Source organism: Semicossyphus pulcher, unplaced genomic scaffold, assembly GCF_022749685.1.
Source record: "Semicossyphus pulcher isolate SPU_LCO1_2020_fin unplaced genomic scaffold, fSemPul1.0.p SCAF_18, whole genome shotgun sequence".
In the NCBI taxonomy this organism is placed as follows: domain Eukaryota; kingdom Metazoa; phylum Chordata; class Actinopteri; order Labriformes; family Labridae; genus Semicossyphus; species Semicossyphus pulcher.
In genome coordinates this window covers 10,601,322-10,614,841 of record NW_027211691.1, presented here as the reverse complement: position 1 = coordinate 10,614,841, position 13,520 = coordinate 10,601,322, and the positions used below count along the sequence as shown (strand labels likewise).

General features: G+C 41.5%; 1 protein-coding gene across 2 annotated transcripts; it reads right to left on the bottom strand.

The window, feature by feature from the left end:
- Positions 1-1,842: 1,842 nt before the first annotated feature.
- zdhhc20b (zinc finger DHHC-type palmitoyltransferase 20b) lies at positions 1,843-12,476 on the bottom strand. Of its 2 annotated transcripts, XM_069667425.1 has the most exons (14): positions 12,353-12,470; positions 10,972-10,998; positions 10,532-10,626; positions 10,294-10,414; positions 10,133-10,202; positions 9,986-10,018; positions 8,693-8,813; positions 8,141-8,176; positions 7,771-7,903; positions 7,481-7,607; positions 5,909-5,998; positions 5,688-5,800; positions 5,542-5,589; positions 1,843-5,412 (listed from the first exon to the last, which is right to left on the bottom strand). In XM_069667425.1, the coding sequence occupies exons 1-13, from the start codon at positions 12,468-12,470 to the stop codon at positions 5,546-5,548; spliced, it is 1,128 nt and encodes a 375-aa protein (XP_069523526.1). In that variant the 3' UTR covers positions 1,843-5,412; positions 5,542-5,545. The 2 variants fall into 2 exon arrangements, with proteins under 2 accessions (XP_069523526.1, XP_069523527.1); XM_069667426.1 differs by lacking the exon at positions 8,141-8,176 and having other exon boundaries at positions 12,353-12,476.
- Positions 12,477-13,520: the final 1,044 nt, after the last annotated feature.

The following is a 13,520-nucleotide window of genomic DNA, read 5'->3' as shown; positions in this document are numbered from 1 at the left end:
ATCTTGAGGAAGTGATTCATGGAACATCTGTAAGACAGACGTTCATGTAAATCTGTCTTCAAAGTCAGTGGACCAGCTCCAAAAACTGCCGGGTGGTTGCATAAATTTGCTGTCAAGAGACACTTTGTTTGTGGGTTTTGTCTAAAATCAATGTTTAATGGTGGATTTCCCTTTAATGTTTAAACCATTCAAAGGTCTTTATTGAAACTGCGGCTGCTGTGGCCTTGCAGGGGTAGGAGTCATGGTTTACTCTGTGTAACAACTTGACACCGAGGTCATTAACTCTGCAGCTTTTATCTCACATGTACGTGGACAAACACTTTACACTTTCACAAAGCAGGTAAACCGTAGTTCTTTTAATCTTTTAGTGTTTATACTACTATATTGTTATTAATATTTCTGTGCAGGGCTCTTGTTCAGACTATTTTATAAAGATAAGCTTGATTTTATACATTTTTTATATGAAGTAGTTGTGTACTGTAAAATTGTTGAAGACATTTGAAACAATGATTTCCTAATTCTATCAAATGCAGCATTTTGGGGGGCTTTAACATTACACTATAAAGTATGTCATGCTATTATAACCTTGGTCAGTATGCTGCACAGATCTGCAGAACATATGTGATTCACAAAAGGCCTAAAATAAGATTTACAAACGGAACTGTCAGGCGATTTAGTAAAGAAATGAAGAGGGAGGGATTTGAGAGGATGAGGAGAGGTCAACACTCTCACCAGCAGAAGTCAAGAGCCTGCGTGTTAGACTGATACCAAAGGTCAAAGTTCATTTTGGTTCCTGAATCCCAGTCCTCAAAGTTTGTATACTGCCTTCAAATACTGAGAGCGAGAACAATTTGGCTGTTTTAGTTTTGTTTCTGGGGATATCAACATCAGTGTTTATTTGTTAAATTATCTGTCTTTCCTCGACAGCTCGAGGTGATACACAACTTCCTATCAGCCTGCATACTGTGTTTGCATCATTGCAAAACCTAGGCCTACATCAGATTACATTGCAGTCCAAGAATAGCACCAACGGATGAAATACTGAGCATTCTTTATGCACAAATTGACATTGTGAAAAACCTTTTCTTATTCTCCTGTAATACAAAATGTTGGTGATGGAAATACATTTCTCACATTTTAAACAAATAAAGGGAAATGCAACTTAAAGGCTTTGTGAAGTACTGCTGAGTAAAAAAAGTTGTTGTTGCTGTTGTGGTAAGCTGTGGTGTAGCTGTGCGAAGTCTAATTACCTGACTCAAGTGATGTCATTAGAGTCAGCCTTTGGAAATATAAAAAAAAAACTGGAGGGGGTGGAGTTGGAAGGAAGTGAAGAACATAGCCCACTAATTTCTGCTCTAGCAGCTCCAGGCTACATTAGCCGCTATTAGCATATCACACCCTATTCTCCAGCCTGTAAAAATGATGGGTTGCATTGTGGGTAATGTAGGCAGCGGGTTTTCACAATAAATAAGAATGTCTGGAAGTAGAAGGCTCTTGTTTTGAATCACGGTTCGGGACAGGAGGCCTTTCTGTCTGGAGTTTGCCTGTTCTCCTTGTGCATGTGTTGCTTCCCTCCGGGTACTCCGGCTTCCTCCCACAGTCCAAAGACATGCTCGTTAGTTTAACTGTTGATTCTAAAATTGCATGTAGGCATGAAAGCGTGAAAGGTCTCTATGTGTCAGCCCTGTGATTGACTGGCTATCAGGCCAGGGTGTACCCCGCCTCTCGCCCAATGACAGCTGGGATAGGCTCCAGCCCCCCCACGACCCTGAACAGGATACGCAGTATAGATAATGGATGGATGGATAGAAAAACTTACAAGAGCAAATTTAGATTGGAGTTTTAAAAAAACATTTATTGTTATTTTCACGTTAATTGTGTGGAGGCATGTACTTCATTCACAAAATAGGAACAGTAAAATTAATCAGACAAGAAAAATATATGTAGTCTTTTTCTTACATTATCAATATATATATACACACGTTGTAAAATAGGACATTGTAACAAAAAGAAACCAAAGGTAGCAATAAGCAAGTTATGAGTCATCTGAGTGAGTACAGACGTCAAATATATTTTCAGTCTAAAGAAAAAAACTGAAATCAGGCTGAGACTCCTCAGTTTGGAGTTTTTATGGCTTCATTTATAAAGTTGAGACAGACCAGAGTAAAGCTGATTTAAAATATGACGCACCTAGCGATAGTTGAAAAAACCCCAATGTCTGCTTCAACACCAAACTCCCGGTTATCATGGTAAAACACGTTTTTACAGAAGTTAGGCGCCATGCTTTTGAGCATTAGTCAGACGTTATATATGTACACGGATATGTAAAAATCTCATGGCTGCACAGAAGCATTTCTGCCAAGACGACAATATTACAAAAGAACACTCGATTAAGCGTTACAAAATACACACGCGCACTTTAGTCTCCAGGCCAAACAGCCTAGAGAGAGAATATAGGCAATTTGTAAAACAAGACGACAGGTCCGATGTTTCAGAATCAGTGGCCGTAAGATGACAGTATTTTTTTTTTGTCTTTTTCTCTAACCAAAAGTTTAACTGTGACGTTAGGAAAATTTTTTAACATGATCGGAACATAACCTTGGCTTGGATCGCTCATTGCTCTCTGCCACTCGAATACTTAGCCACCATGAGCACGCAATAAACATCCTCCAATCGCTGTTTGGTAATTAGAAATACACTCGGGCTCAAAAAGGTCAAACATGATTGGGAGGATGAAACGTAAACATAAACGCTCTGTCATTACCTAATACCCTCACTGTTTCGTGTGTGGTACATTCAGCACAATTGTGACAATAATCACCAATAAACACACCGTACAACATCACTAACCCACGAGAGAAACAGCTGTAAACTTGTACTTCACCAGAGTCTCGTGGGGTTAAAGTCAGAAGGAGGCTCGTCCAGCAACAATCAGGGATCAGACATCAGGAATTTGTCATTTCCGCCTCCAGTGTGAAACACAAAGTTGCACATAAAAAGGATGCCACTCATTCCTGAACAATTGTTATTTGGTTTTCTGTGAACATATCGTGAAATACATGAGATTAGGGATGCACGATATTGGATTTCTTGCCGATGTCCGATATTTTCCAACCCTTTTTGCTGATTTCGATACCTAACTGCACCTAATAACATCAAGTCTCCCCTGTAGTGGAATTGATATCATGCCTACTCTTATTGTAGTGGCCAAAAACTGCCACACTGCAGACATCTTGCACCCTTCTTCATGCATACGGAAGAGGTGTTGTACAAAAGGTCACATGTCTGATAACTCACATTTCTGAGCGCACCTGAATGCAGCATCCCCCCCGAAACACGGCAGTGAGGGAGACATGCCCGGACTCGTTTACTGCACCTCCTACTGAGACATCAGTGATCCATGACAGACTCTTTTCATCATGTGTGCAACCATAAATATATGCAGGTTAGTTGCACTGATGTTTATGTTACACTCTGTTAGCGTTGGCATGGGCCGCGAGTGTATTTTGGGCGTGTTTGATGTTATCAAGTCCGGTAAAAAGACTTGAATGTGAGCTAACTGTTAGTTAAGAGTTATTAGTTGATCATAACCTTGCCAAGGCAGTGCGCGCGCACACTCACGCCGAGTTACGTCAAGCTTTTTTAAGGAATCATCGAGCATTTCGGCATAATTAAAGCGTTGTTTTATTTGCGAAAAATACCGCCAGAAAAAATGACATATATGCTGATATGTCATTTTCAAGCCATTATCTGCAGATGCCGATGTGCCGTTAATATCGTGCATCCCTATATGAGATAAAATCTGATTCACTGCAACTTTATAAATGCTTTCTCACAGAGTTTGTCCGTCACATGCCAGATGTTCAACACCGACACAACACATCTCACTGTCAAGTTTTACACTAGCTCTTTTAACAAGTAAAGTCACAACACTGAGTCGACTCCTGGGTGCACACAAGAGGAGCAGAAGCTACGGGACACCTGTCATTTTAGAGTGGATCAGTTGGGTTCAATTCACTTTCATTTCAAATTAAATGTTAGAGTTATTTCAAGAAAAGATTGCAGATTAAGTAAATAATAAGTCTCAAGAACCTGCAAATTAGACTGAAAGTGAATTAAACCCTGAGCCACATGTTGATGAAGGTCAGAAGAACGAGGGCAGATCACATGTCGCCACCTGCTGGCCAACGCTGACAATGAAAGGACATCATGGCCCACGACAGGCAGGAGGGACTTGTATAAAATCTTGTGCCACAATGACTCGTAAGTAGAATTTGGTTATGATGACATTTGCCAGTGAAGATAAAGCTACGATGTTGTAAACACTTCAGGTTCAGAGGTCAGAGCCCTTATTTGGCAATGAGTGTTGTAGTCTTAGTAAAGGTCGAAGCGCTGAGCTGTAGAAAAAACAGGATGTGGACACAGGGCTTTGAATCACTGATCGGCGGATGACACAAGAAGAACAGGTAGTGATGGATGCTGCACATTGCACCGTGTGAAATACATCTCTCAGGTCAAACTGTCCGTTTATAAGCAGCATGTTTGAACACAAGTTGGCCACGAAAACACATAAAGCTGATTCTTTTAGTTAAAAAGAAAAAAGACTGCCACTTTAACTGTTAAACACATTCACACAAACATCACGCCATAAATCACATGCTCATCCAACATCCGCTATACCTGCGATGCTTTTTGGACATGATTCAAATAAAAGAAGCAGCAGCACGTTGTTTGATGGACATTGATAATCGACAAAGTGCAAATGTGCCATCTTGTGCTCTGATATCCAAAAAACGCCGTCCAAAACCCGGCTACAGTCTTCCCTGCGGTAGAGTCCTCTGTAAGATAGTCCGGGTTTTGGCGTGGGGAAACATCCATCTGGAAAAAGGTGCGGACCACGGATACACCCCAACATTAGGAGTTAAAAATAAAATCACAAAAGGTAAACCGATCCATCTTCACGGGATGTACTGCCTTTCTTTTAAAAACACCAGAGAGAAATGTTCAAAACAAAAAACACGCGCTGCTCCAGCTCTAGATCTTCACTGCAGCTTTGTGCCGAGAAAATTCTGCTTTTGGCACATTAAACGCCGAAAGTAGCTCATATTCTTCAAGGATTCTTCATTATTCTTAACATCGATAAATGCTCCATTTGTGAAAAAGAGTAAAAAAAACACAAGGAATATGCATAAATGTTAGCGTATGTGTGTGAGAGGGAACCAGCTTGTACCACATGTCCTGTGGGGGAAGTTGTGAGGTTTTGCTAAATGACACTGCATGCGAAAAATGCCAACGCCATGGATGAAAAATGCATTTCCATAGTTACTCTGAAAGGGTCTGACTGTTGCCATCGTGACACACTAAACTGTTGGGTTTCTTAAGGCATCGTATTAGATGACTGAGGAGATTCTCCTGCGGCAGAGAAGGAACAAAACAAGGTTGATTAGGTACATTACTGTTGATTACACTGATCATTTACATAATTGTGAATTAGCAACACTTTAATTCAGAAAATCTGACGAGCGTTTTATTCCCATTCACCTGGTTAGGACTCGCTCTCCATGGAGATTGTGATGGTTTCACTCTCAGCTGTGAACACAAAAAGGCAATAAGGTGACACATTCCACATAGCGAGCTGTTAATGTTAATTCTGCCTGTGATATAACACCATCCCTGGTAGCGCTCACCTGATTTGAGGGTGTTATTAGCCAGATGGTCTCCGACGTTGTTAGCGTGCTGGTCGTTGCTCAGGAGGCGGTTCTGTGAGTCGCTGAGGGGGCTCGCAGGGGCTTCAGCAGCACTGCAAACACAAATAAAAAAGCGAAAATGAGCCAATCCCTTCCAAAGCATAAATCCTTTTCAGAGCCTCTTGTCAGATAATGCAGCTTTTATTGCGCAGATTTATCACCTTTTATTGGGCTCGGGGTGCAGGGTGACCGTCGCCTGCTCTACGTCAGCATTGACCAGCCGTGTGGGGAACGTCAGACCGTCTCCCTGACTGCGGGTAACAGGAGGACAGGAGAAAGATGAGTGAGGTGTGTTCAGCCTGCAGGGCAACACACACACTGGGGTCGGGTTAGATTTCAACTGGAGCAACAATAAAGCTAAGCTGATATTTAGAAGAAGCAAGAGATTGTTTTTCTTCCCCTTTTGGTGCCAATTTAAATGCACTGTGCTAAAATGTGAGCGCACAGGCTTTAATTATGTTCTAACACTTTCCTTTTAGATTTTCAGTCTACAGAATTAAGGCTCCTATTCAAAACAAATCTCAGTACTGCATTACCGGATCGAGCAGGCCACCTTATGTCTAGGTATGTAAGATAAACAGTTATCAAGTGAAGGGTACGCTCTGTGAGATTCAATAAACAGGGCCCAGGTTTTAATAAATCTATCCCAAGAGCTACTCTGATATATCTCAACTTCTCTAATAGATTCATAGAGAGCACTCGCTTGACCCAGCGTTTAAGTGAGGCAGGAAAGGACAGCAATTATCGTGCTGTTTCAGTTACACAGTAAATGTAGGGAATTGCTTCAGAAATCTTCACCCAGTAGTTCCCCAGTAAATTGCATGACCAGATCATCAAGTCACATGATCAAGTCACCGATGATATCTTGGGAACTCGATGCCAGTGCCAGGGAATTTCTCTAGAAATTTGTGCCACTTCAAATTAGTTGAGGCCAGCACGTATTTAGAGAGAAGTGTTATACATAATGTGTTTTAAACCTTGCTGCCATCAGAGAGTATAACATCCAAGTTCTCCTCCCATGACAGTTTAGTTAAATCCCATAAGGAGGGTGTGATTTCTTGTATTGGTTCTTGAGATTCTGGACCCCCTCCCTGTCTCATAAGGGTCTTACCAAATTACATCAGCACCTTTTTATAAGCTTTATAAACAGCGACAATCAATGTTTTTACAATAGGGACAGACAGAGAAACACAATAGGATTTATTACATTGTGTAACAGAACTGCATATGATTGTGTGTGGACAGAGAGCGTCCGATGTTGGACCCTCTTTTGCTGTTAGTAAGAGTAAACTGGTCCCGCTGTTTATTTGGTTGCCATGACTTCACATGTGATTGATGTCCTGTGATTCCTGTCACTTTTTCAGAGCTCTTTCTTAACATTCACTTGGAGTGGACACCTTCGCGGAGTTGTTTAATTGCAACTTCAGGAATCTGAAGGAATAATTTTGCCACGGCGGGCCGCAGAGTATTGAGGCATCTAATCTGAGCAGGCTCGTGTGATTTGCAGGGCAGAGTTGCTCCAGAACTTGATTAATGAAACAGTGATGACATGAACATATTTTTCTTCACTGGCCTTTTGAAATGACGGTAGTTTTGTAACCTTGACTGTGTTTACCCAACCTGCTGTAAAAAGAAGGCACCAACCATCTTCCTCGTTCTAGTAGGAGTTTGAATTTTAAATCCTTTTACAGTCTGTACAGCTCCATCTTTAATTCTATATTCGTCTACTTTACCTGGTGAAGATGGGCAGCAGCCAGTACTTCTTCTGGTCTCCAAAGACCTGAGCGATATTCTTCCGGAAACCCAGAGAGAAGCCATTCTTATCAGAGCCTGTCCTAAAGACCGGTGCTCTGAACGCCTCTGCAGGAAGAGAGCGACATGGAAAGAGGAACAAATAACTGCTGAAACCGGTTGAAACCGCTTTAAAATGTGTTAATACATTGAAAATCAATGCTGGATGAATACGTACAGAGACAAGTTTTAAATGACAGAAACATCTTTTGAACGTGTGCGTGTTTGTTACCTATAGTGGACCTGTTCTTCCCTACAAGCCACAGGTGGTAGCTGAAGAGGGACAAAATACTGATGCAGAACATGGCCGCCACAAAAAAGAGAAATAAGACATGGAATTTGGCGTGAGTGTCTGGCAGCTCATTCTGGGGGAGAGATGGGAGAAGAGGAGAATAATACAGGAATCAATAACCAAGTCACATTAAGGATATTCACGGAAAGACGGAGAAATAAGAGAGACAGTACAAAGAAGGGAAAGAGGCTGAGTAATAGAGGAATGAGAAAAGATGACAAGTGAGCCACGTCACTGCACGCACATCACAACAAAAATGGCCGATAGTGAGGCACGGCAACACTAAAGGCTTTGGAGGACAGCTGGTTACCTTTGGGCAGTTCTCTGCCGATTTCCTCCGGCAAAGCTTTAGTACAAACAGAAACGAGACTGGTTAGCAACACCAGGAGAGAAAAAGGTGGGAGGGGGAGGAGGCACTTGGAAGTGAGCAGGCAACTACAAGTCAAGGCCAAGTGTGGTGAAAGGGGGGGAAAAAATGAAAGAAAGAGAGTGGGTGAGTGTACAAAGTGTGCCCAGAATGGAGTGAACAAAGGGATGAAAGAGGAGAGAGATGAGAGGAAATCAAAGAGGGGAAACAGAAAAGAAGAGAGGAGGTGTTTGCGACCACATGGGTGAGTGGTGTGACTGATTGTTTGGATAGCGGAGAGGGGAGACAGAAAAGAGAGAGATCAGAGAACAATGGGCCAGTGTGCGAGAACTGGGGATAACAGAAGAGAGAGTGAGGGGTCGGAGGGCGCGGGGTCAGAGAGGACAGAGGGAAACAGAGGAGCGGTCAGCACCATGCACTCAGAGGATGCTCGCATGCGACCCGGTCTGCATCCCCTGCAACATCGCACACTTTCACTTTCACTGCATTACTCACTGTCCAGAACTTTATGAAATACTGCAGTACGGTGGCTGCAATGAACAAACAGTACACCAGCGAGTAGGCCAAGAAGAGGATGAAGAACTTGTAGTTGGAGAATCCGACGCAGTTGTTCACCCTGGAGACACACACACAGAGAAAAGGTCAGGTTAGACGTCACTTCCTGTGAGAGGAAATCTTATCAACCTGAACTTTGGAAAGAGAGGAGGCTTTGTGTTACTCTGAGGGCTACATGAGGCCATCAGTTAGACTAAAGTGAGGAGTTTTAACAGGTTATGAAACTGACTCAGTGTAATACCGATACCAGTTGCATATGAAAAGATGCTGGGAAAACTGAAGCTGGAAAAATGATATGGTAAAGGCACAACGTCAAAACAAGTTAAACTACAGTGGATTAATGTCAACCCTGTGGTTAATATGATTGTTCGAAAGTGATACCCCTTTCCCACCAAAATTAGCACGTTGACGCAGGTTTTATAGATGCCGATTGTCTGTTTTCCCATTGCCAGTGAAGTATACTGATTTCCGTCTCTTTTCTGCTGTGTGACCGTCTGACGTCACAAGCACGCCGCAAACAGGGTTAGTAAACAGTGAAGATGTTACGGTGGTTAGGTCTTTATTTTATCTATTACTCATTCAGTCTGTGTATCAAACTCGACGCCGACACATTTGGAACGATGTTCGAGCACTACTGGGACGGAGACGAGCGGAATTTGTAGCTGAGATGACACGGAGAAGCAGAAGTTACAGACGGAGCATAGCATGTGGTTGTCGTAGTTACAGCAGCTGTTGAAAATGGGAAACGAACTACGACAACGACAGACGCATTCGGCTGAAGGTCGCCAGTTAACATAGCCACTAGTTAAACCGAAACACCAGAAATGGGTAGAAGATTAGCATGTTGACCCGGGTTTTGTGTTCCCATCATTTCCAATCGGAGCCGAGGTGATAATTACCCGGGTCTACTGCAGAGTCATTTGACCCGGGTCTGAATGCCTTTCCCACTATGCAAAAAAGCCGGGTGTTAGCGGGTTTTTTTACCAGTGGGAAAGGGGCTATAGAGACAGACAACCTTTCACTCTCACATCCACACCTACGGGCAATTTTAGAGTCATCAATGAACCAAACGAGCCAACAGGGAAAACATGCAAACTCCACACAGAAAGGCCCCCTACGTCCCAACTAGGAATCTTCAAGCTGTGCTGCAACAGCGCTAACCACTGCACCACCGTGCATCCCACTAATGAAATTAAAGGGGATTGATGTCAACAGCTTGCAGGTGTTACTTACCAGGGACAATGGTGGTCCATCTTCAACACACACCTGTGCAAACACACACATAGCAAGAGAATCCACAAAGGAGAGAAAACATTAACAACAACAACAACAACAACAAAAAAAAGTTGATATTGTTTTAAAAGTGTGTGATTTTCTTACATGTCACACGCAGAGCAGTGATGACACCGGTCTGGCTTGATGACTTGACAGCGGTCACAGTAACGGATTGCTGCATCATGTCAACACAACAGTATCTTGTTATTACTCTAACTCAATTCATTACCTCTGGCTCGTTTACAGTTGGAAACACACAGGCGTACCTCCGGCTCCTGTGCGGGTGTACAGAGGCAGGCTGGTGGCAGCTCTCCACAGGATCTCTTGCTGGGACTCTGGCCTCTCTTCCTTCTCATAGCGCTCCTTCTCAGCCTTGGGCAGGCAAAACTGGAGGAGGAAATGCAGCAATTAGAATATTCTATAATTCATATGACTTTGTGTCAAGGTGAGGATAGCAGACATGCAGACAGAGTGAATTGTGATGGGGAATTTGGGTTGTTGTACCTCTTTGGAGGGGTTGGCAGGCTGGGTGAAGATGGTCTTCCAGTAAGACCATACGAACATGATGAAGGAGAGGTGGAAGAAGATCAGGTAGACGACTGGAGGGGAAACAAAGATCAAAGCATCAGCACCAAGTGTATACAGTCTGATATGTAGGAGATATCCTGCTGCCAATATGTAGAACGGCTGATCTTCTACATAATTTAATTAATGAGAGAGGAAAGCTAATGCTGAATGAGGAGCTGCTCTGCTTCGAGCAGACTGACCTCAGCACTTTGAGAGATCACGTTTTCTGTCTGTGCCAGCCGTTTTTTTTTTTAGCTAAGTGTACAGAGCATATTTCACCGGACTTGAGCGAGATTATCCCAATAAGTAGCAAACTGGCTCAGTCCAGAAAAAATACACCAATCGTGTATTAAATAAACATTTCCAAAAACACTTACTCTGCTCTCCTATACTGGGGATGGTGACTGTAGGAGAAAAAGGAAAAGCAAAAGTGTTAGACAAGTAAAAAAAACAAAAGGATAAATTCACATAATCTAAAATATGGTCCATTGAAGCTGTCGTATCAGACAAACTTTCTCTGCAGATGACGTTAACCCATTTCTTTTTTTCTGAGCACTTTTAAAGACTTGTTGTTCATTTTGTAAGCAGATTTCTATTTCTTACACCTTGAATGACCTTTCAGTCTCCTTTTGTGCCAATTTGGGAGAAAAACAATCCTCAATGGGCTCAAAAATGGGAATTTGGACATGCAGAATTAAATCAGAGGCGGGTCAACTTTTTAAGCTGAGGAACATATAAAACACTGCATACTAAGTTCGGAATCTTATTTAGATATTGTCTAATTTTAAAGCTCCTGTGAGGAGTTTTTCACTGGTTATGAAACAGACTGAAATGTATTCTGATGTCTCTATATGAGCTACAAAAGCAAACCAGACCTTCAGTGACAAGATTGATTATTTCTTTATAGTTATTTTAAATGACTGAAACCGCTGGTGGGGGGTAGGTGTCAGTGATTAACTGCACACTACCTTTATTTACATTTTCCAGGGCAAATATTTAAAGTGAGTGATACATATGACAGTTAAAGAAAGACTGAGATTTTTTGTTAAAAACCACCACTTAAGCATGCACAGGACAAAATCAGCAAAGAGATCAGAGGTACGGCTTTGTCCACAGGGTGTGCCAAGCGAAAAAGTTCCGCACAGTCGCTTTAAGTAAAACTACATAAAGTTAATCCTTAGAACTCAATCTTAGAAAATGGGGTTATCTGAAAAGGTTTTTATACATTATGCAAAATTAAAACATAAAATAAATTGTGTTCCTATGTTAAGCTATAATATTTCAACATTTTCTATACTTTAAATAAAAACACTCTCCTTGCCAAATCCACACTTTACCCGTGTTCATTACTGAATTTAATTAGCTTATTACAGGGAGGTTGGTTAGAGGGTAAGTATTAATGTGGATAGCCAGCCAAACACCGTTTAGTTAGCTGTTTAATTCTCCATCCAGACTCCATTCACCTCCACACAGAACAACAAGAGAAAGACGGGCAGCAACATTAACAGCACTGTGAAAGTTTTTCTTTGTCCAAAACAAATTTTCCATAAAAACGGGTCGACCCAAATCGATGGCAGCGAACAGATAATTAGCAGTATCTAGATTTGGACAGGCTTCAACACCATTGTTGAGCTGCAGTCCATTCACTTCCTGCTGGCCAGCAGCAGCTGTATGTTTGTGTGGACAGCGGCACAATGAAAACATCTGCGGGTTAACGGATTTAATGAGGTAACAGACTGCGGCAAGACGTCTACTTACATATACAAAGCTCCACCACGTAAGCATAATACGACCAGCAGACGACCAGGGCGATAAAAATCACAGGTATCCATGCTAAACCCCGTTGACAGCATCTCAGTACGTGTGTGGGCGCCATCTTTCTCCCTCTACTGGGGGAAAGGGAGTGTCGATGTGTGACGTCACGTGAGCAAAATGAGACTGGAGGAGGTCTGATATATATATTTTTCGATTGATTATTGTATAAAGATATTGATTGAAATAAAGCGTCGTCATTACCAGTAAACATTACATACATCTCACTAATTTGTGTACATCTTTTGGAAGCTTGTTGTTTCAGCTTTATATACGCAAATGGACATGTCAATATACATTTCAAACCCTATAGATATATAGAGCCATGATGGTTTTCTTTTGTTTTATAAAATACGTTTTCAGAAAGTTAGAACTTCAGTAGATAAAAATCTATGAAAATGTCATGTTTGTATGGATAAATATGTCAAGTTATCATTTATCTGGGAACTTACCGTAGGCTACTAAAAACTGAAATTTGAAAAATGAAAGAGATGAAAGCATGACTTTATATACTTCATATCTAACGAACTACATGAAAGTACACACAAATGTGATGGTCTTATCTTAAATAAAACTAATTTCAATTTCGGGATACTTTCAATAATTAAAAAAAAGTTGAATTGGCCTCGATTTAAATCCATTGAATTACATTATTATTAGTCTTTAATCTCCGTCCTTCCCATTATTTATTTTTGCCCCGTCAAATTTTTATGGAAAATGTATAAACTAAAGCAGGAGTGGGCATTTTTGGAGAGAACAATAAAGTTTTAACCAAAGAAAAAATGTTGGAATAACGCAAAAGGAATTTCGATCGGTGAAATCCATTTCACAACACTTGTACAGTATAAGGCGTAACTAACCTTAATCACAGAAATCAATACCTCATCACTTCCTTATAGCCTAATTAAGTCAACATTACTTTGTTATGAAGTAGGAGCTGACTTCAGGGAGTTGAACTTTGAACCTGCCTTCAAAGCAACATAAAAGTGATTCAGCACCAGGAAGAAAACGAGAAAGGAAAGACGGGAAGTTTTGCAATCAGACTGATGTGCACTCGGTAGTGACCAACGTTTATAGGTGTAAATATTAGTCACGGGACCGAAATAAACCAGGA

Coding starts and splice junctions, on each gene's coding strand:
- zdhhc20b (XM_069667425.1), bottom strand. CDS start 12,470: ATGGCGCCCACACACGTACTGAGATGCTGTCAACGGGGTTTAGCATGG. Junction 10,019..10,132: donor CACTGCTCTGCGTGTGACAT/GTAAGAAAATCA, acceptor GTGTTTGCACAG/GTGTGTGTTGAAGATGGACC. Junction 8,814..9,985: donor ATGGACCACCATTGTCCCTG/GTAAGTAACACC, acceptor GTGTGTCTCCAG/GGTGAACAACTGCGTCGGAT.